We start from the raw sequence: 20811 nt of genomic DNA on the forward strand, positions 1-20811 counted from the left end.
ATTTTAAGTAAATATTTAAATAATTACAAAGTTAGTTAATATTATTACTACATAACAAAAAATTTAAATTAAATACTAAAATAAATTAATAATAATAATAATAGAATGGTTAAATTAAAGTAGTAAATGGTTCAAGTTGAATTTAGTGACCCATATAATTTTACGGGTTTGACATATAAGGGTCAATTTATGTGGACCCGTAGACCATATGAGTGTTTTAAAAAATGGCAGTTTATAAATAATAATAAAAATGGTAATAAAAAATCATTAATGTTTATTCATATATATAATTAACTTCACCGTACTTAATACGGGGTCATTCACTAGTTTTGTTAGAACATGAAGATTAAATATAGTTCATCAATAATTATAAATATTGTTTGCTTTTCAAACTATCAAACAAAACATGTTATTGAAACCAGGAATTCAGGTTCTGGGGAGCAAGAAATAAGCTACATAACAAGTAACACTCAACCTTTGTTTTTTTGGAACTCACAGTCACAATAATTGTAAATATTGTTTGCTTTTTTTTGGAACTCACAGTCACAAGGGAGAATAACGTTGAGATTGACAATCCTCTTTAAACATGAAAATTGAGAGTGTTTTGGCGAATCAACCGAGGTGGGCAAAAAGTTTTCCCAACGACCCAACCTCACAAATATTTATTTGTTTGTACAGCTGAAAATAATGATAGGTGGGGAATCTGATATATTAAAGGGCCCGTGGTATCATATCATTGTTGAAGGAGGTTTTGAAAAATAAAATTAGAAAACAAATAAATATTTGTGAAGTGGGATAAAATAGAGATTTATAAAAAAATTGTATTGTTTTTTAATAAGATTTTGCCAATTCCTACATTACCTGATTGGCTCCATTTCATTATGTGGGATATCAAACGAGCCTAAAACCTTATATTTTGTATTATCTTGTATGTATTTCTTTAGTATATATTTGTATTTGTATTCCTTTAAACTAAATCTAAAGGATAAATACATTGATAATTATAATTATAATTATAGTATTATTATTTTTTATAATTATAATTATAATATTATAATGTTATAATAGTATTTTCATCGGCCAATGAGAAATATCGGCCAAGTTAAATACTTTATAGTATTATTTTATGTCCTCATATATTGTCCTTTTATATCCGAAATTCCATCCTTTGTTTTTAGCCATGTCCAAACTAAGCTTATTAGTGGGTCTTAGCCCCTGTTTGGGAAGACTTATTTTAAGCACTTATCGAAAAAAGTGTTTATTTTAAATCAGAAACACACTAATAAGAACGCTTGGGAAATAAGTCCCAATAAGCATTTTTTTTCAGAAAATAAGTCCATTGTGAATAAGTTAAAAACTTTGTTGGAGAAAGCGTGTATTCCATTTTTTGGCTTGTCTTTGGCCCGCCAAGTAATTTTCAAAATGCATATACTACCCAGAAGCGCTCTTTTATCAAATACTCACACTAATAAGTAATAAGCACTTGTGAGTGCTTGATAAAAAAGTGTTTATGGGTAGAAATAAGCACTTGTTTATCCAATGAGCAATCAACAGTTTGGTTGGACCTGGGCCGCTCACGTATGACTAAACGATGTAGCCCATGCCCAGGCTCATTGTCGCTGTTGTGCAGCTGATAAGTCCAGCCCATGTGCTATCTAGGTGAGAAGATGTCCAATAGAATACTGTTTAATAGTTTATCCAATGTCCGCCGATGATTCAGGATTTAGAATCATAGTCAGGATGATCTTTTGGACCCCACTGATTGCGCGGTCCAGATTGTTGAAGATCACGTTGTCTATCTCTTTGTACACGGATTTTCAGTTGAAAACTTTGTCGTTTCGGCGGGGAGCTTTCAACTGATCACCGTGTTGCTCACATTGCGCTCTTCGTTCTCGACATGGCCTCAACAACCCAGCCTCTTTCTCTGTCGTCAGACTCAGATGCGGATTCCGACAACAGCACCGGGGGAGTAGACGAACTTCGGCATGATGATCTCTCCGACATCATCTTCAAATCATATTTACAAATCTCCGGTCAATCATCGCCTGATCTCTCCAAGATCCAAACGTTCCTCACCTCCTCCCGATCCGGGGCTCTGTCCTGCCTCATATGCCTCGAGAGAATCCGAACCTCTGATCCTACCTGGTCCTGCATCAATGGCTGTTTCGCTGTCTTCCACCTCCTTTGTATCCAAAGTTGGGCTCGCCAAGCTTCCGATCTCGCCGCTGAACGAGCCGTCGCTCGCCTCTCCCGCGAACTCTTCCCTTTAGCTGCTGCCAAAGCCCTAGAAAATTCGAACTGGAGTTGTCCCAAATGCAGAGTAGAGTACTCGAAATCCCAAATTCCCCGAAGTTATTTCTGTTTCTGTGGCAAATTAGAGAATCCGCCCAGCGATCCTTGGATACTTCCGCATTCATGCGGTGAGATCTGCGGTCGGCCCCTCAGATACAATTGCGGCCACAATTGCCTCTTGTTATGTCACCCTGGTCCTTGTCCTTCGTGCCCGAAGCTCGTAAAAACCCGCTGCTTTTGTGGGACTGTCGAAGATGTTCGGCGATGCGGCTTCAAGAATTTTTCTTGTAATGGTGTTTGTTCGAAAGTACTGGATTGTGGGGTTCACCGGTGTTTGGAAATTTGCCATGAGGGTACTTGTCCTCCTTGTCGGGCGAAGGGTGTGTACCGTTGCCGGTGTGGGAAGACGAAGGAGGAGAGGGAGTGCTTTGAAAGAGAGTTTCGATGCGAGAATCCTTGTGAACGGATGCTTGGTTGTGGAAGGCATTTTTGTGCTGAGGGATGTCATTCGGGTCCATGTGGTGAGTGCCCTCTTCAGGGAAAAAGGACTTGTCCATGCGGGAGAAAGGTATACGAAGGAATGTCTTGTGATGTCGTGGTGTCGACTTGTGGATTGACTTGTGGTAAGATGCTGAGCTGCGGTCTTCATAGATGTCCTGAGCGGTGTCATCGCGGTCCATGCGTAGAGACTTGCAGGAATGTTACTGTGAAGTCTTGTAGGTGTGGGAGTTTGAAGAAAGAGGTATGGGTAGGCTGCTATTTCTGACTGTTACTTCATCCCATATTTAGTGAATGGTCTTAATCCTCTTTTTTTCCCCCCTTTATGGGTCATAATCCTCTTGTTGCTGTTAGGAAAGATAATATGAAATTATTTTTTGTCTTACGATGCACAACTTTAGACTGAATTTGGAATAGGTTCCTTGCTATCAAGATTTGGCCTGTGAAAGGAAGTGTCAGCGAGTAAGAGATTGTGGACGACATGCTTGTAGGCGTCGCTGCTGTGATGGGGACTGTCCTCCTTGCTCAGAGGTGTATGTCATAGTGCTTGTTTAGATGTGCTTATAATATGCTTGTTTAGATGTGTGTAAGCATGTTTAACTTATATTAGTCCCCTCTCTCACCCCCCCCCCCCCCCAAAAAAAAAAAAAAAAAAATTCAGATATGCGGCAGGAAATTACGGTGCAATAACCATAAATGCCCTTCCCCATGCCACAGGTATTTTTTTTTTCCTTTTTTTGCACATCTTTATTTATTTTTTCTATCTGTACACAGAAATTCCATTCCTTCATTATAGAAACCTAAAGTCTCTCCGAGATGTTTTTGATCTTCTATAGGAACACTTAATCAGCTTGACCTGTTGGTGATTAAATCCTGTAGTCACAATTCAAAAGTGTCATGCACTTCAGTTATCTCAAATTAACTACCTCTTTGATCACATAATTTTGAATTAAGGTAATGATTTCCAAATATAGGACTGGAGGAGGTAGTTCAATAATTGTTTTATTGTCCGCAGTTTTTTTATTTTTTTTGAAGAAGGTAAAGTATTGTATTGCAAAGAGAAACCAGATACATCAGCCCATGTACAGTGAGGACCTGTGCAATGGGAATTTACAGAAAGATTTCACAGATAAAGAACGGTCCAGCTTGCAAAAAAGAAAAAAAGCTGAACTCCAGTGAAAGCTCTTTGTACACTTAATCGGGAACATAAAAAACCTATAACTTTGTTTTTGACCAAAACTGTGTCATTGGAAAGGTTGTCAAAAATATGGCTGTTCCTTTCCTTCCAAAGGGCCCAAAGGATAGCAGATGGAAAGATCTTCCAAAGCAGCTTGCCTCTTACAGTCAGGCCCTCTAAGGTCCACCCCTAAAGAATCTGTACGACAGAAGCAGGAGGGCAAGAGGAGACACCAAAACAGGGAAGAGCCATATCCCAGAGCTGCTGAGAGAAGTTGCAGTGAATAAAAATGTAGCTGGAAGATTCAGGAACTTCATTGCAGAAAGGATAGTAGATATTAGGAAGCTGCATCCCCCTTCTGAGTAGCCGATCTGTGGTTAGGCACTTATCAAGTGCTGCAGTCCAAACCAAGAAAGCTACTTTTGAAGGAGCATGGGATTTCCAGATTATTGTCCAAGGGAAGTCTCCATCTTCACCGGCCATGAGGCTGTTGTAGAAAGACTTAGAGGAGAAAATGCCAGAAGTCTCCCAAGCCCAAAATCTTTCACCTGCCTGCAGGTTGGGTTTGAAGAGGCTTAAAAGATTTGTTAGTGGACCTATTTCCCAATAATTAAGATTCCTTACGAATAGACCTGTTCATGGGCCGGGCTTTTACTCATCATTAATGGAAATACGCTAGGCCCGAGCCTGAGCCCGAAGCCCGACCTAGTAAAAAAATTACAAATTTCCCTATTAAAATTAGAATTAAAAATTCAGATGTTTTTTTTTTCCTATTTAAATGAACAATGGGCCTACAAGATGGTTTTTTTCCCTTTTTTTTACGTTTTAAAACACAGTTTTACATTCTTAAATCAAAAAATTTATTCAAATGGACATAATCACATAACCCTTTTTAAGTCTAATTTTAGGTTGGGTCGGGCCGGGCTATTTTGACAAAACCCGAGCCCGGCTCGAATTTATTGCTGGCCGGGCTTTTTGGCCTGAGTTTAAGCCTGCGGGCCTATAAACATGTTCAAGCCCATCCGGGGGCCAGCCCGTCGGGCCACCCGACCCATGAACAGGTCTACTTACGAAGATAGGGCTCCAAACAGCTTCACCATTCCTCAAATCAAAGCAGTCTTCCATTACTGCATCTTTATCTTGTGCAATGCCAAAAAGAGAAGGGAAACTTTTCTTTAGAGCAGTGTCCCCACACCACTTATCATACCAGAATTTAAAGAGGTTGCCCTTGCCAACTTTGCATTTAATTCTCTGTAGGCTGCGTTTGGAAACAATGCAAATGGAGTGTAAATTCTGGTTCAGGGTAAATTTGCACTCCGGTTCACTTTTGCCTGTGTTTGGCAACATTAGATTTATGCATTGACAAATGACAGAAAACACATTTTACAATGCATATTTACTTTGATAATAAGATGTAAAAGTACATCAATAAAAAAAAGGTAAATTTGGATTCAAGTGGGCTTTTGATAAAAAAGACATATGCTTTATTGGAATTCGTGTTTGCACCCATTACAGCTAAAAGTCTGTTTGGTAAGAAGGTAAATGTGCCAGTGCAAAACTAACCCAAATTTGCAATTTATATGGACTGTTTTACACTCTACATATTTGCATTCACACTTATTTGCATCGTTTCCAAACACAGCCTTTGGAAATCTGGGGAAATAGAGACAGCTTTGCTCTACAAAGCACAACCCCTTGGGAGAAAACCAGGGTCCGACTCCCACCCTAGATTCGTGAGCCCATATTTATCTGCAATAATTCTCCTCCAGAGGCTGCTCCTCTCTTTGTTGAATCTCCAGCACCACTTACCAAGGAGAGCCTTGTTAACAGCTTTAATATTTCTGATTCCTAAACCACCAGTTCTTGATTTGCACACAGATTTCCGTCTAACCAAGTTAAATTTGAGATTATTCTTCCATCCAGCCCATAAAGAGAGTCTCATTTTCTTCTCTAGAAGCTTTGCAACACTAGCAGGAATATGAAATATGGTAAGATAATAGATTGGGAGTGAAGATAAGACACTCTTAATTTTTTAGAAACAAAGATAAGGCACTCTTAATTAGAGTGAGCTTACCTCCCTTTGAGAGATACTTGGATTTCCACATTGCCAATTTCCTGTCAAATCTGTCAATAACTGGGTCCCAGATCTTCTTAGAGCTGCATTTGGCTCCCAAGGGGAGACCAAGGTATGTGGTAGGCAGCTTTCCAGATTTACAGCCCAAGATTCTAGCCATATTGGGATCAGGGAGTCCTTCATCTGTCTTCAACAGTTCACTTTTAGACAAGTTAATTTTGAGACCTGAGACTGCTTCAAACCATCTGAGAATATAACCCAAATAGGCCAACTGATCAGAAGAGTAGTCACAAAAGAAGATACTGTCATCAGCGAATTGAAGAAGAAAGAGCTGAGTTCCTCTTTCACCGACTTTAAATCCATGAAGGATACCACTTTTTGTTGCCCTACAAGTGAGTGTACTTAAGGCTTCCATAATTATATTGAAAAGAAAGGGAGAAAAAGGGTCTCCTTGCCTTAGACCCCTTGGGCTTTTGAACCTACCGCAGGAAACACCGTTGAGGAGAACTGAGAAAGTGGGAGTGGTTACACAGACCTTTATCCAGTTTTGCCACTTAGAACTGAAATTCATTCTTGCAAGCATATATTCCAGGAAATTCCAACTGACATGGTCAAAAGCCTTTTCAATATCCACCTTGAGAATCAGCCCCTCTCTACCCTCCCTTCTACGCGAGTCAATCAACTCATTAGCGATAAGCACCCCATCAAGAATCTGTCTCCCTTCTACAAAAGCACCTTGGGAGGGTGAGATGATCTTACCCATCACTCTCTTCAGCCTTGAAGCTAATACTTTTGCTAGTACTTTATAAACACTTCCTAAGAGGCTGATGGGCCTATGATCTTTTAATTCCAAGGCCCCTTCCTTCTTAGGAACCAAGGTGATAAAAGTTGAGTTGAGACATCTTTCCAGAGAAGCATTTGCATAAAATTCTGCAAAGACCTTCAGCAGATCTTGCTTAATGAACTGCCAACCCAGCTTATAGAACTTCAAAGTAAAACCGTCTGGGCCTGGGGCTTTGTCCCCTTCTAGCTGAAAGATAGCCTCCCTGATTTCTTCCTCTGTAAATGGTTTTTCTAAATCAGCAGCCTCTTCTTCTTATATTCTGTTAATATCCAATCGATCCAGGTTCCAGCCTAGGCCTCTTTTTCCATCTTTCTTTATACAGATCTGAATAGAAACCCACAATGGCATTTTTAATTCTGCCATCCTCTTCCAACACCTCCCTGTTTACTTTTAGAGATTTAATGCTGTTTATGCGCCTTCTAGCATTAGCCATTTTGTGGAAGAAATTAGTATTGTTGTCACCTTCTTTCGACCAAAGATTCCTAGACCAATGCCTCCATTTAACCTCCTCTTGAACTGAAAGTTTGTCAAAAATCAGCTTAGCCTGGGATCTCTTCTTCTTCCTATTTTCTTCACTCAAGTGGCCTCTCTCCTCCTCTAAATCCAAATCAACAATTTGCTGGAGATACTCATCTTTTTTGGCCTCAACCCCTTTAAAAACTTCTTTATTCCACACTTCAATTTTTTGTTTCAGATCTTTCAGTTTCAAATGGAACACATGGCTAGCTGAGCCAGAGAAGCTCATGTTCTCCCACCACCCCTGAATTATGTTCATGAGGCCATATTCCTTTAACCACATATGTTCAAATCTGAATGGAGGAAATAGCCCTCCACTGTCTAGGAGAAGTGGGGTATGGTCTGACAAGGGTCTAGGGAGAGCTAACTGAGTTAAGTTTGGAAAGCTGTCCTCGCAGTCAGGTGAGATAAGGAAACCATCCAACTTCACTAGCGTAGGTGCAGCTTGGTTGTTTGTCCAAGTAAAGTTGGCACCAGCCAAGGGAAAATCCATTAAACCCCACCTCTGAACAAAACTTGGAAAGCTTCTCACTCCTCTCTCTTCTAGCTTGCCCATTTTTCTCTGTGGCAAATCTGATCGTATTGAAGTCCCCTCCGATGCACCAAGGAGTGGAGGAATCTCCCTTTCTGAGTGCATTTAATTCATTCCAAAATCTGGGTCTATCACCAGCATCAGTAGGGCCATAGAATGAAGCCATTAAGCCTGCAAAACCCCCAACTATCACCTTAAATTTTAGAGAGAGAGAGAGAGAATTCCCCTAACCAACTATCAGTTACTTCAACGGTATCATTGCTCCAAATCACTAAAATTCCGCCTGCCATGCCTAAAGCTGGGAGAGCAAACCAATCATAATTCCTTTGGTCCCATATGCTTCTAACTATGGAAGCATCCACTTGCTGTAGTTTTGACTCTTGTAAGCACACCACATCTGGCTGCCACTTATTCGAAAAAGAGCAAATGGACATTCTCCTCCTTCCTGAGTTTAATCCCCTAAAATTCCAAGAAACAATCTTAAGGGTCGGCATAGGGAAAGAAGAAATTAATTGTGTCTCCTAGATCCAGTAGCTCTACTACTTGAATCTCTTGCCCTGTCATTGAGTCCCCAGGCCAAACGAAAGAGTTCCTTGTTAGTTCTCCTATCCTTCCTTTTTCCTAGATGAACCTCTTCTCTATTTCCAACAAAAGGTTCACCGTATCCCTTTCCATACCCTAAAAGAAACCCCCAGAAATTCCCCAAATGAAAGGAACTTAGAGAGAACCCAAGGTGAGAGGCTCTCATCTAAGGGGTTAAGAGCTACCTTAGAAGTAGGCTCATTTACCTCCAGGTCAAAGTTCGGTCGCACCATTGCAAACGGGGAGACTTAAGGTGAGGAGACATCACTAAGATGCTCTCGAAATGTTGTTGTTGAAGCCAGAGCCATATCCACTGGTGATAACGGGGAATCTGTCAACTGGGGATGAGTGTGTGCCTGTAACTGCCTCTCTTGGGGACCGCTGGAGGGATTACAAGACTTCGGACTTGTAAAATCTTCAGTTTAACAACCTCTTGAAATGACAAGCGGTTCAACCTGGTTTGGGGAACCGCCATCGGCTTGAGAAGAGAGTGGGTTGATTGTCTCCTAGACCACCAAGTCGGGGGAAAACGGTGGGCTTGGGGGAGAGGAAGCCCGTGGAGGGGCCGCCCTGATGATTGACTCGGCTTGGGCCCCGACGGACATGTCGCCTCTTTTGCTTGTGGGACTTCTTTTGCCAGGCATCCAACTAGCTAGCCACATTAGTTCAACCTTTGCCAGGCATCTGCTAACAGAGAAGCCTGGCACAAGTCAGAGATCGAACAACCTAGATTTGTCTGTTCTCTGGGTTAGTCTCCTTTAGCTTCCAACTGTACTACCGGGTGCGGTGGGGGAGGGGGCAGTTCCCCTGGCTCCTAGAGGGAGGGAGTATTTTTATTTTTATTTTTATCAATAACAACATTTCATTACTTAATCACAAAAGTAATTACAGTGAGGAAGATAAACTTTCTTATCTTCCAACTGGAACTGAAAATTCCCAAGAACAAAAGGAAAAAAAATTACACATGTGCCCAAAACATTGACTCCCTCTCGACTCCTTGCTTAGCTAACCCTTCCGCAAAAGAGTTAGCTGATCTTTTCATCCAGATGATCTTAACTTCCATCTCTTGAACCGGCCACCTAAATTTCCTCCTTTCATTACTGTACATCCATAATCTGCTATTTTCTTTATTCAGCCACCCTACCACCACCTCTGAGTCCCTTTCAATGATGAGTTTTCTTATATTCACCTCCTTTCCAAAACTGCAAAGATCTCAGCCCTGAGAGAGTTGCCCGCTCCAATTGGGCAGAGAACATGGCTGAAACAAACCCATTCTCATCCCTAAACACACCTCTAATCCCCGACTGTCTAGGATTCCCCCGACTACTCCCATCAAAGTTTAGTTTTAAACAGCTCTGAAGATTTCAGCCACTGTACAACCCTTATATGGATCAGTTCTCTCAGTTCTTCATTGCTTCTTTCTACTTCAGAGAAGATTCTGGAATTCCTTTCCTCCCAAAGGGCCCAACATACTGCAGCCCTCAAACATCTCTACATGGTCCTTTCCCTTTTCATTCGGCATCTGAAGAAGGAAGGGGAAAAAAGGCTTTGCAAATTTGATGGAGGATTCCATTTACACCCAAAAAGGGATAGTGCCCACATCCAAATGAACTTAGCAAACTGGCAAGTCACCAATAGGTGAAAACCAGTTTTCCCCTCAGCTTTACAAAGAACACACCTGTAGGGGGAATTGGTCTGCACCAAACATCCTTAACTGGGAAGGGAGGGCCAACAGGACTAGGGGGCTGACTTAAGACTTTGAAAAAAGAGGCACAAGAAACCACCAACTCTCCTATATCTTGGCCTTTCAATTTCATTGAAACCCAAACATCTTCAACCTCCACCATCTCCATCGATGCTGCTGCACCCCCTCTAAAATCTTGGCCTAGTTCCGGCCAGAGAGCCATTGTCCAAAAATCATCTCCCTCGACCATGTTCGCCACTGAGGGAGGTGGGCCTTGCCAACAGACTTTTACTCTTATCCACTCCATTGTGCTTTTGGCAGCGACAGAGTTATCCAGCTCTTTGAAACCTCCACAAAGGTCTCCTATTTTCTTCACCTAGTTTTCTAACCAAAGATGCAATGGGAGACCCACAATTCTAACCCAGAAAGAGGTGGGTTCGTTGTTCCCAAAATGCCAGTTGCCTTGCTTGGGATTCCAAGGTTCGAGATGGAGGAGTTCCCCAAACAAGTTTCGAGTACCAGTTTTCCAGATACATAGGGCCTCCAATTCAGAGGGAAGAATAAATAGATACTTATTGTTAGAGATTTGCCTTACCCTCACCCTGAAAGGAACATTCCAATTTCTAGATGCCCAACGCTGGATAGCCTCCATTGAGAAGTTTTTAGTGACAGAACCAACCAGGCATGCTTTGAGGTAGTCCAGTCATTGTTGAACACCTTCTCCCTCCAGCTCTATGTAGAAACTGCTTGGACCGGCTTTGATGGAAGCTGCTCCTTCCTTTGTCCAAGTGTTATTGCGAGCTGCTTCTACATAGGGGATAGCAGATTGGGGAGCATGCCCGGAAAGGTGACCTCTTGAAACTCTACCTCCTCTCCCGCGTCCGGCCCTCTCACGGTAGGTGTCCGCCATGCCTGCAGTTATGTGGGCCTAAAATAAACTTATGGTCCTGGACTTGAGTATCAGTCTGAGTGGGACTTATTTTATAGGGTCTTGGCATGTAATCAACTCCATCTTAATTGTTGGGAGTTGGTTTCATCTGGTTGAAAACCCGATATCTCTTCTAGAGCCATTGGTCAAGTGGCAGGAAATTAGCCTCTGAGATTTATTTGCATTCACATGGTGGTCATCCTTCCCTTTCAATCCAAAAATTCTGGTACCCAACACTTCATGTAGGTAGCAAGTAGTTATCAAAGAAACCCTTACCTGTAGTTGAATGGTATGTGCATTTGATCTTTTGTCCATGTGATGCCTGAAGTAATCATTGAGTTTCTTTTTAATTTTGATAATAATAAAAAAAACTTTTTTGATGATTGGGCTGACTTGAATGTAAAGTGGTAAATAAATCTAACACCTAAGCATGCTTCCTCAACTTTTTTATTATTTGGTAACACCTGCCTTTTTGAAAAGGCCTTTTGTGGTCTGTCCTTGGTGATATTTTGGACACTATTGGAACCATAAACATTCCACCTTTTCTGAATTGAGTGAAATGATGTTGAACATTGTTGTTCTCCTTGTAGTTTTCTTTACTGAGAAGATTCTTCTTGTCAACCTCATCAGTTTCACTGATATGCTTCCTTACTTGTCATAGGCATTTTTAAAGGAATCAAATTGATTGCCCATTAGGTTTAGTTTTGTTGGCAATCCCAGATGACGATCATACTGTTGGTTGATGGAGGCCAGTAGCCTCCTTTTAGAAATTAACATATATGCTTTCTTTAAGCATATGGTTCTGTAGGAGTTATTTAATGAAGTATCATACTTGGGCATTATATTATTTTAAAAGATCTACACTAATCCTGTTCCACCATCACACCCTATCATGAGATGTCTTCTGTCAAGTTTTAAATCCTTCTATCGTTTTTTACTGCTTCAAGTACATCCTCTTGACCCTTTCCTTGCTCTTTTAGAGCCTTTCATTCATTAGTTTCTAGAGGCTTTCTACTTGCATTTTTGAGGTAAGAAAATGGCCATGACAATTTGATACATACAAACATACAAATGTGAAATATCTTCAATGGAAAAATCTTACCTAGACATTAAGCTATTAACATGAATATGGAGTATCTAAAAGAAACACTTACACATACACATGCACGCATGCACTCAGACACACACACACACACACACACACACACAAATAATGGACCTTCCAATATGATTTATAATGGGCCTTTCTTTTAATTAATGTAGAGGTGCCTGTGCTCCTTGTCCAGTAATGGTGACTATTTCATGTTCATGTGGTGAGACACACTTTGAGGTAAGTTTTTGTTTTTACATGTTCTTAATTTTTTTTTCCTTTCCAGTTCGCTCTAGTTTTCCATCATGCTGAACTAGGGGTTGGTAAACCATATTTGTGTTTGTTTGACCTGTAGTACTGTTGAGAACCTATTGCAACTTTGTCATCATGTTGTTCAAACCAAGGCATTTGCAGAGGAATTTGATGTATAAGAGAAATGGGGTCTTGTTGCTTTAAGAAAAGATCTACCAGATCACAATGCTATTCCCGAAGTGCAGATCAATGGCTTTGGATTTATATTATAAATTTTATAGTTATTTATTCATGTTTTAAACCCAAAATATATGAATATGTGTTCAAAATGCACATGCAATAACAGCTTCAATCATGATTATTTACCTTTACTAGACCTGTGGCCTTAATTATTTGTTGGAAAAGTCTATAACGATGCACTTTTATCTTGTACTTACATTCCTAAATGGCTATTTGGAATTTAAAGTTCAGGATACTAGATACTTTAACAACCATTCAGAGGGAGTGCGCACATGAAGGGCTTTATAATAGGGTTTCAAGGAGGCAAGGCAAAACTTCAATAAGTTGGTACACAACAAAATTCTCAGGACCTAAGGGACTTTAAGGAGGCATTGGGCCAAAAGATATCTCCAATAAGTTGACATTATTTTTCTCCAAAAACCTCCCAAATGAACTCTAAAAACAAGTATCTTGGTGCAATGAGAATTCCTATTTTCTCAAAGGAAGACAAGTATCTTGGTGCACCTATTTTTTATGTCTCCATGGTAGGACTACAGGGAAAATTTTCAAGTATCTTGGTGCACCTATTTTGAGAATGCTGCTGCAATGGAGATAATAATCCATAAGAAGTATTTTCAACCCAACTACACATTGACAAGAAAAGCATATAATGTACATTGTTTGGAGGGATCCACAACTCAACAGGTTAAGATAACCTTTGATGCATTGATGAGCCAGGACAAAGACACCATCATAGGATGTGTTGCAAGAAACATCCTTGCTAAGCACTTATTCAGCAAAACACATCATCTAGGGAAGACTTCTATCAACATTGTGGAAGCTTGGGTGGCAAAGGAAGTAGTTCAAATGGCTCTGGACATAAGAGATGCTGAACTCGTTCTTGTTTTGGAGCTTCTTCGTGTCCTTGATAGTGTTTGTTTGGGTCCTCTAAAGCCAAATAAGAGGATTTGGTTTCCCCACCCAAAATGCATCTTTACTTGTGCTGCTTTCTTTCTTTCTTTCTTTCTTTCTTTTCTTTTTTTTTTTTTTTTTTGAGAAAAGTTTAACCAGATTTCATTAAAATAAAAAAGGAGTACATGAGAGGATGTACAAAGCAGGGGAGAACCCCAAAGGTTACAAAGGAGGAATCCTATCACTACACAGATTTTCTAAGCAAGCACCCAATTTAGCTAAGCCATCTGCAATAGGATTAAGTTCCCTCGGAATCCAAAACAGGTTTACATTTAAACCATGTAGGGAATCCCTTGCTTCTTCCAAATAATGGCTTAACCTCCAAGGACCCCCTTCCTTGTCCCTTAACCATTTGATGGTATTTGTTGAGTCCCCTGCAATGGAAAGATTCTGAATACCCAAACTTTTAGCTATTCTGATTCCAGTGAAAGCAGCCAACACTTCAGCCTTAGTTGAGTCTGTGAAACTGATTGGTCCACTATAAACCCAACAAATGTTACCTCTTTCATCCCTTAAGAATCCCCCTATTCCAATAAACCCTGGATTGCCTGCAACGCTCGTTGCACTCCCATCAAAATGTAACAGCATTCCTCCTTCATTAAGTGAAATTGGGAAGTGATTCATGGGAAGATCAATACTTTAGACTGTTTTTATACGAAAAAGCCTTTCATATGCCTATCCCCTAACTGGTGTATTCTTTGCAAAGCAAATGGTGAGTATTGCTTTCACTTACTAACTTCATTTTCTTTTGTTGTGGCTATTTGGGATTGAATTTTTGCCTTGTTTTGATCAGGTGGAATGGGCCTTCAAATGTAAGTTTGCTTTTTGACCTGTTGACCTTTGTATGGCCCACTAGAGGAGGGAAGACTATGTGGAAATCTATTAGAGCTGCCACACTTTGGACAATTTGGGAAGAAAGAAGTGCAAGAATCTTTCAAGAAAAGGAAAGAAGCCTTTTACTTGTTAAGGAATGTATACTAACAAGGGTAGTTAACTAGCTGAAAACTTTGGATTTTTTCTGTTGTGTTCCCTTTGATGACTTTTGGAGAAACTGGTCAGCAGTGGCAAACAACTCCTCCTCATTGTAGATTGGACATTTGGACTCCGCCACTTGATAACTGGGTTAAACTGAATTTTGATGGGATGGTAGTAGTCAAGGAAATCCTGGCCCCTCAAGCATAAGGGGGGTATTAAGAGATAAGGACAGCAACATTTTGGCCTACCATCAAAATGTTGATGGAGCAGAACTTCTGGCATCTCTACAAGGTATTCAGATAGCAAATCAAATAGGAGTGGAGCATCTCCTAATTGAAGGAGATTCTAAGGTGGTTGTGGGCTGGTTAACAGACCTGAGCTCAGTAATTTGGTGTTACAAGGACTTCTTGAGGAAGGCAAGCTGGTTAACAAACAATATAAATGGTAGTACACGTTGAGTGAGAAGGTCAGCAAATGCTATGGCTGATAGTCTCGCTAAACAGGGGGCCTTGGGGGAACATCTGTATTGGGCAACCTTGTAATGATTTGATTATAGTGTATTGTGGTCTCTTACACTTTTACTTTCAAGAGAGTTAGCACCTCGTGCCTCTCTTTAGGATCCTGTATCTTTGATTACATTTTGATAATAAAATAACTTTTCAATTATCTAAAAAAATGGCTTTGGACCTAGGATACAAAGTATTGAGTGGAAAGGAATTTGAAATTATGGTGGACTGCCTCAATAGGATAGCTCTACCACTGTAGCACCTTGGGTCGGTCACCAACATTATTAAGGATATCCAATGGGTTGTACAACATTGAAACATTAAGGTTAATTTACCCACACTGTTTTTATTTATTCTTTTTATGAATGGATGGTATTTTTATTAAATGGAGATAGAAATAGTACAAACACCCTAAGAGGAGGTACGAGATGTTGCCTCCCCTTAAGGATGGTTCCAAACCCAAATTCTTCTCAGATTACATACCTACACTGTTTTTATTAGCAACCAAAAAAATCAATTTATTAATAGTGGAAAAGAATATGTATGATACAATGTACATAATTTTGATATGTGCTCAGGAAACCCCACTTCTGTAAGCTAGGTCCAAGTATACCTGCTCCGTTACAGTTTTCTTTCCTCACAAATCACTCTCCCGAGGACACAAAACCCCTATTCAGCTGGCCTCTGTGAACTCCTTGTCTAGCTAGCATTATCTTCTAGACCCTTTGCTGATCTCTCAATCCAATTGAACACTTGCTACCATTTCCTCAAACAGTTCGCACCGTTCTCATATTGGTTCTACGATATCATTAACATTCTTGATTGTTTTTGATTCATCTTACACCCACCTTCAAATCAAGCTGCGGATTTTATAGAAAACTTAGGCCACAAAATATCAGCTGTGGAGAAATCAACTCTGTAATTGGATTTTGAGAATCCTTTTTGAAGACGCTTGGGGTCATTTTACCCTGTCTTCTCCGGTTTCTTCTACACTATAGAAAATAAAGGAGTATGTAAGTTAGGATCTCAATGAAATGAGTTATATACGAGGGTACATCAGATAGGCTTAGGTTCTCCCTGATGAATCTTTTTGCTAATAAGTTATTAACCCATCCTTTAAGCTTGGTATGCTCCTTTGGGTTCATATGGTAGGTAAGTGACAAGGCAAAGGTTTTAGAGATTAGGTCAGTGGCATGTTATCATGTCTCTCTTTAGTGGCAATTAACTTGCTGTAACTGGAAAAATCAAGAAGCATACCCCTTACCGTGGTGAGGTCAGTCCCCATGGAAGGTCATATCAACCAGGTTTTGTATGCTCCTAATGGGAACGCCAGAAACTCCAGTTCTGAAAAATGCTCATTGGAAACCTGAGTCCATTTGGCATAGGGGTTGTATCCAAGGGATTAGATAAGGTAATTATTCTTGCATGCTATTAGTTTGATGGGTTCTGCAAATCATATTTAATGTGTTGGGCGAGTCTGGATAGGTAATGGTGGAATAATGTTCTGTGTCAACTTAGTTCTTGTTGTGGAAGGGGGGATCTGATTGAGATGAAGCCTATACTCGGTTGGAAGGACTCAAGAAATGTAAGGAGTTCATTGGAATCTACTGTGGCCAAGTCAAAGTGGTCAATAATCAATACAATTCATACTATTGTGGAATAATGTTCAGTCTTTTTAAGTCCTTATCAATTGACTTAACTTGCATTCCATGTTAGTGCCCCATTTATTCTCATCTTTAACTTGCATTTCATGCCAGGTTCCTTGTGGGACTGAAGCAGAACAAAAGCCTCCTAAATGTCCCAAGTTGTGCCATATCTCTCCTTTATGCAGGCATGGATTGAATTCTAAGGTAATTGCAATTGCTCTTGCTCTGTTACTGTAATGAAATTATGAAAATTGGCACTTCTGCAGTTTTCAGTATGCTAGTGATAATTTATTGTTCTGTAATTAGAAACATGAAGAGAAATATAGAACTTTTTTTTGGCTCTGGATCTTTGCATGAGCATGACACTATTGTTGATTAACCTCCCTGATTTTTTTTCTTAGTCTTGAATCTTTGTATCCATGTAAACCTTAAAGTGTGCAGGTTCATTCAAAATCATGGTACTCTTTTATTTCTGAAACAAATTCCTTTGACTTTAACTACCATTCTATTTTACCAACAGTATTTTACTTAGTCCACTTTGAGGCATTTCACCCCTCTAAAATCCGATTCATTTGGTCATAAAATAAAATGAGCAGTCTTCTTGAAAACTTGAAAAAGATTATGGACACTTAATACATGATGAAAATTTATTTTGGTAAAAGGCTCTCCAATAACTTCCATTTTTCATCTTATATGCTAGCCACATAGGTGCCACTATGGAGCTTGCCCTCCTTGTCGGCTACTTTGTGAGGAAGAACTTCCATGTGGTCATAAGTGTAAACTCAGGTCTGGTAATCATTTCAGGATATGGTTGGAATGTACTATTTCCAGATTTTTCATTTTGCTTTTTCTTTAATTTAGCACTTGACTTTTCGTTTTCAGGTGCCATGGGCCTAAACCTCCTCCTAATCCAGAATTCACATTGAAACCGAAGAAGAAAAAAAATCAACAGATGGGATGTACCCCTGGATCACCATGCCCTCCTTGTTCTGAACTTGTTTGGAGGTCATGCCTGGGCCAGCACATTGCCGCAGAGCAGATGGTTAGTTGTGGAAATTTCCGCAAACATTATTTATAGAATAAATGAAATACTCTTTGTCTTTTTGTTAACCAATATTTTTTTATCTATAAAAATATTTCATTAATAATTCAAAATTTTAGTACAGTCATTAAGGTTTTTAACTAATTCAAAAATGAAATACTCTTTGTCTCTCTTTGTCTTTGTCCAAAACTACTTTTTGTTAACTAATATTCCTTTTATCTTGTTCATTTTTGCCATTTTTAACTTGCTAATTCTTAATGTTTTCCTTTTCAGATGGTCTGTTCTGATAGAACAATGTTTTCCTGTAACAACTTGTGTGGAAACCTTCTTCTGTGTGGTAACCATTATTGTACTAAAACTTGCCATGCTCTGAAGAGCCAGCCTTCAAAATCAGGTCTGCATGAAAGAAGCGAGTCCTGTGAAGAGTGTGATCTTCCTTGCGAAAAGGTTTTATTATTCATTCTCTTTTTACATCTGCAGTCTATTGTTTTTCTTTCCCTTGAGAAAGGGAAAGTGAGAAAAATATATTAACTGTTGACAAAGTGTGCATGAGAGGGTGCAGAGAGCTATTAGAAAAAGGCAAGGCTGTCTTGCTTTCATACTTTGGAGGTAGAGAGCTATATTACCTGGATATGTCAAGGAGAGCAATGGATACCGTATCAGATAAGAAATTTACACTGTTACTAGAAGATCCAACATAACACAGCACCCTTGTATTAGGCATCCTGGTTTTATAGGTAGAGAACTTTCACTATACAAAAAAGCCTACTGTTCCCTTTATTTGGCAAGCCCCATCTGAAATACATTTAAGGTTCTAGAAATTCATCTGGTATCATGAATTCATGACACAACGATTTCTCTAATTTCTTCAAGAGACGAGTGAACCTCCATGGTAGGGTTGAATATTGAACCAGGCTGGTGCGAGTCCTTGCCTGCCAAGCCTGAGTTTTGTCTCAGCACTATGAAAGCTAGGTTGGGCCTGGGATCTAGGGGTGAGCCAATGGGTAGGTTCTACCTGGAACCGAATGGAACCGACCTCAGACCAGGCTTGAACCGACACTACCCAATCTGGTACAGGGTAGGGTCTGGTTCCAATTTCTTGGAACCGACCCCTACCCAGGCTGATTCTAGGGTCTAGGGGTTTGTCCTACATGAACTGACATGATGAACCAGCCTTGGAACCGAAGTTACCTTGAAATAAACCCCAAAATATTTTTGAGAATGTGAGTATTTGAACCCAAGCACTCATGGTTACAAAGGCCATGGTCTCACTTGACCATTGAATTACTCAAGTGATTCCATTGATTATTTTCATTTTAATATGTGAATGTGTATAATAAGTAATGTAAAGGTAATATTTACAAAATTTAAATCCTAACGATGTTTTGAACCATATATTAATATACTATGATAATCTACATATTAAATTACTCAATTTAATTAATAAACATAGTATAAGTTTTAAACTATATATTATATTTATTGAAAATCAAGTTTTTAAAGAACATGTTTCATTTTTAAAGGGGAAAATTAAAGAAAGAACAGGTTTCCACAAGGTGGAACTGACCCCAGAACCACCAAGGCCAAAACCGGCTCTGTAACCGACCTTCATAGGATAGGTTCCGGTTCCAAAAACTTGCCATGGAACCGAAACAAATTGGCCCATGCTCACCCCTACTAGGATCTCATATAGGCCCAAAGTTGAGTTTGGGTCTGGCACAGGTTGACCTAGGCCCAAGCCTTAAGTGCCTGAAGCCTGACATTTTATGTGATTGAGCCTTGAGTTTGGGTCTGGCACAGGTTGACCTAGGCCCAAATGATGTTTGTCTGTTCCAAAGAAAACCCCTTCAATACAAGTTGTTGCAGGTGCTTTGAGATCACTTCCATGAGAGCTGCTATCAAATTGAAATGTCTCAAGGATCTGTTAAACCTAAAAGCTTAAGCTGTTAGGCAATGTCCCTGAATAGGTTTTTATTCTCCTGAGACGCCCCTTCATGGACAAGCACAGGCCCACCCATATCTTGTGCTGAAATTTAATTAATTATAATAAGGGCAATGAGGATCTAACACTAGACCACTTGGTTAAGTAGGTACCGATACCATCTAAAAGAACCATTCAACCTAAAAGCTTAAGCTGTTAGATGAGGTCCCTGAATAGGGTTTTATTCTCTAACAAAATCTGACAAACCTGAACACCTAGGGGGTGTTTTTGTAATTCTTCCATTTATTGCATCAGTTGAAAATTACACCTACAGTAATTCAGATAATGCAAGAAAAGAAGAAAAGAGAGAAAGGGAAAGAAGTTTCAACAATAGGTTGTGGAAGAAGAAAAGAAGGGAAGAGAGAAAAAAAGAATTTGAACCTCTCTCTCTAGCCCCCTTTCATCACTTTTATTAATAATTCTAAGTCTGAGTACAATTACTTGGATTCCCTTAATGGGCGACCGGCACTAAAGAAATAATTAAAGAATGTTGGAATAATGTTAGAATAACTTAGTTGCAGTTGTTAGGGCCTGTTTGTCCAAATCATGTGCCCATTTAGGTTTTCCATGGAGATCCCAGCATGTATCTTTAGTGTGTCGTGTCTTCTGGCAGTGAGTGCACCAAAGCTTGCTTTTATCTTCTATTTTTTTCTGAGTGTCACTCCTTTTAAAACCACCTCCGACATTTGTATCTGAATTTCCCCAGACTGCTAGGGCAACTGACTCCCCTTGTACACCATTCATCACACTTCTTTTGCTTTCTTCTAACTGCACCAAGGCATACACCTCCTGAACTGATGGCAAGTCTTTACTACCCAAGATCTGTACCTTGATGGACTCATATGACTGATTCAGCCCTAGGAGAAAGGCAAACACGCGTTGCTGTGATACAAGTGACTTATAGGCTTTTGCATCTTCATCACACTTCCAATTCACGTTCTGATAGTGATCAAGTTCTTTCCATATTGATGTCAAATCAGAATAGTACATCGAGAGACTCC

The 20811-nt window shown here is 39.8% G+C and overlaps 1 protein-coding gene across 3 annotated transcripts in view; it reads left to right on the top strand.

Moving 5' to 3' along the window:
* Nucleotides 1-1816: 1816 nt before the first annotated feature.
* NFXL2 (NF-X1-type zinc finger protein NFXL2) overlaps nt 1817-20811 on the top strand; it is a 52581-nt gene continuing 33586 nt past the window's right edge. For 2 of the 3 annotated variants that reach the window (XR_016107543.1, XR_016107544.1), the window contains exons 1-8: nt 1820-3034; nt 3208-3321; nt 3452-3507; nt 12391-12457; nt 16899-16991; nt 17488-17573; nt 17670-17829; nt 18103-18276. Coding sequence is in view for 1 of the 3 variants with exons in the window: in XM_088971254.1 (XP_088827380.1) it covers nt 1898-3034; nt 3208-3321; nt 3452-3507; nt 12391-12457; nt 16899-16991; nt 17488-17573; nt 17670-17829; nt 18103-18276 (1887 nt within the window). In the remaining 2 variants the exon portion in view is untranslated. Of the gene's footprint in view, nt 3035-3207; nt 3322-3451; nt 3508-12390; nt 12458-16898; nt 16992-17487; nt 17574-17669; nt 17830-18102; nt 18277-20811 lie in introns of all 3 variants that reach the window. The other variant, XM_088971254.1, reaches the window with a different exon arrangement.

This window comes from Nelumbo lutea, chromosome 2 (assembly GCF_056320005.1).
Source record: "Nelumbo lutea isolate HS-2025 chromosome 2, American lotus-T2T, whole genome shotgun sequence".
Lineage (NCBI taxonomy): Eukaryota > Viridiplantae > Streptophyta > Magnoliopsida > Proteales > Nelumbonaceae > Nelumbo > Nelumbo lutea.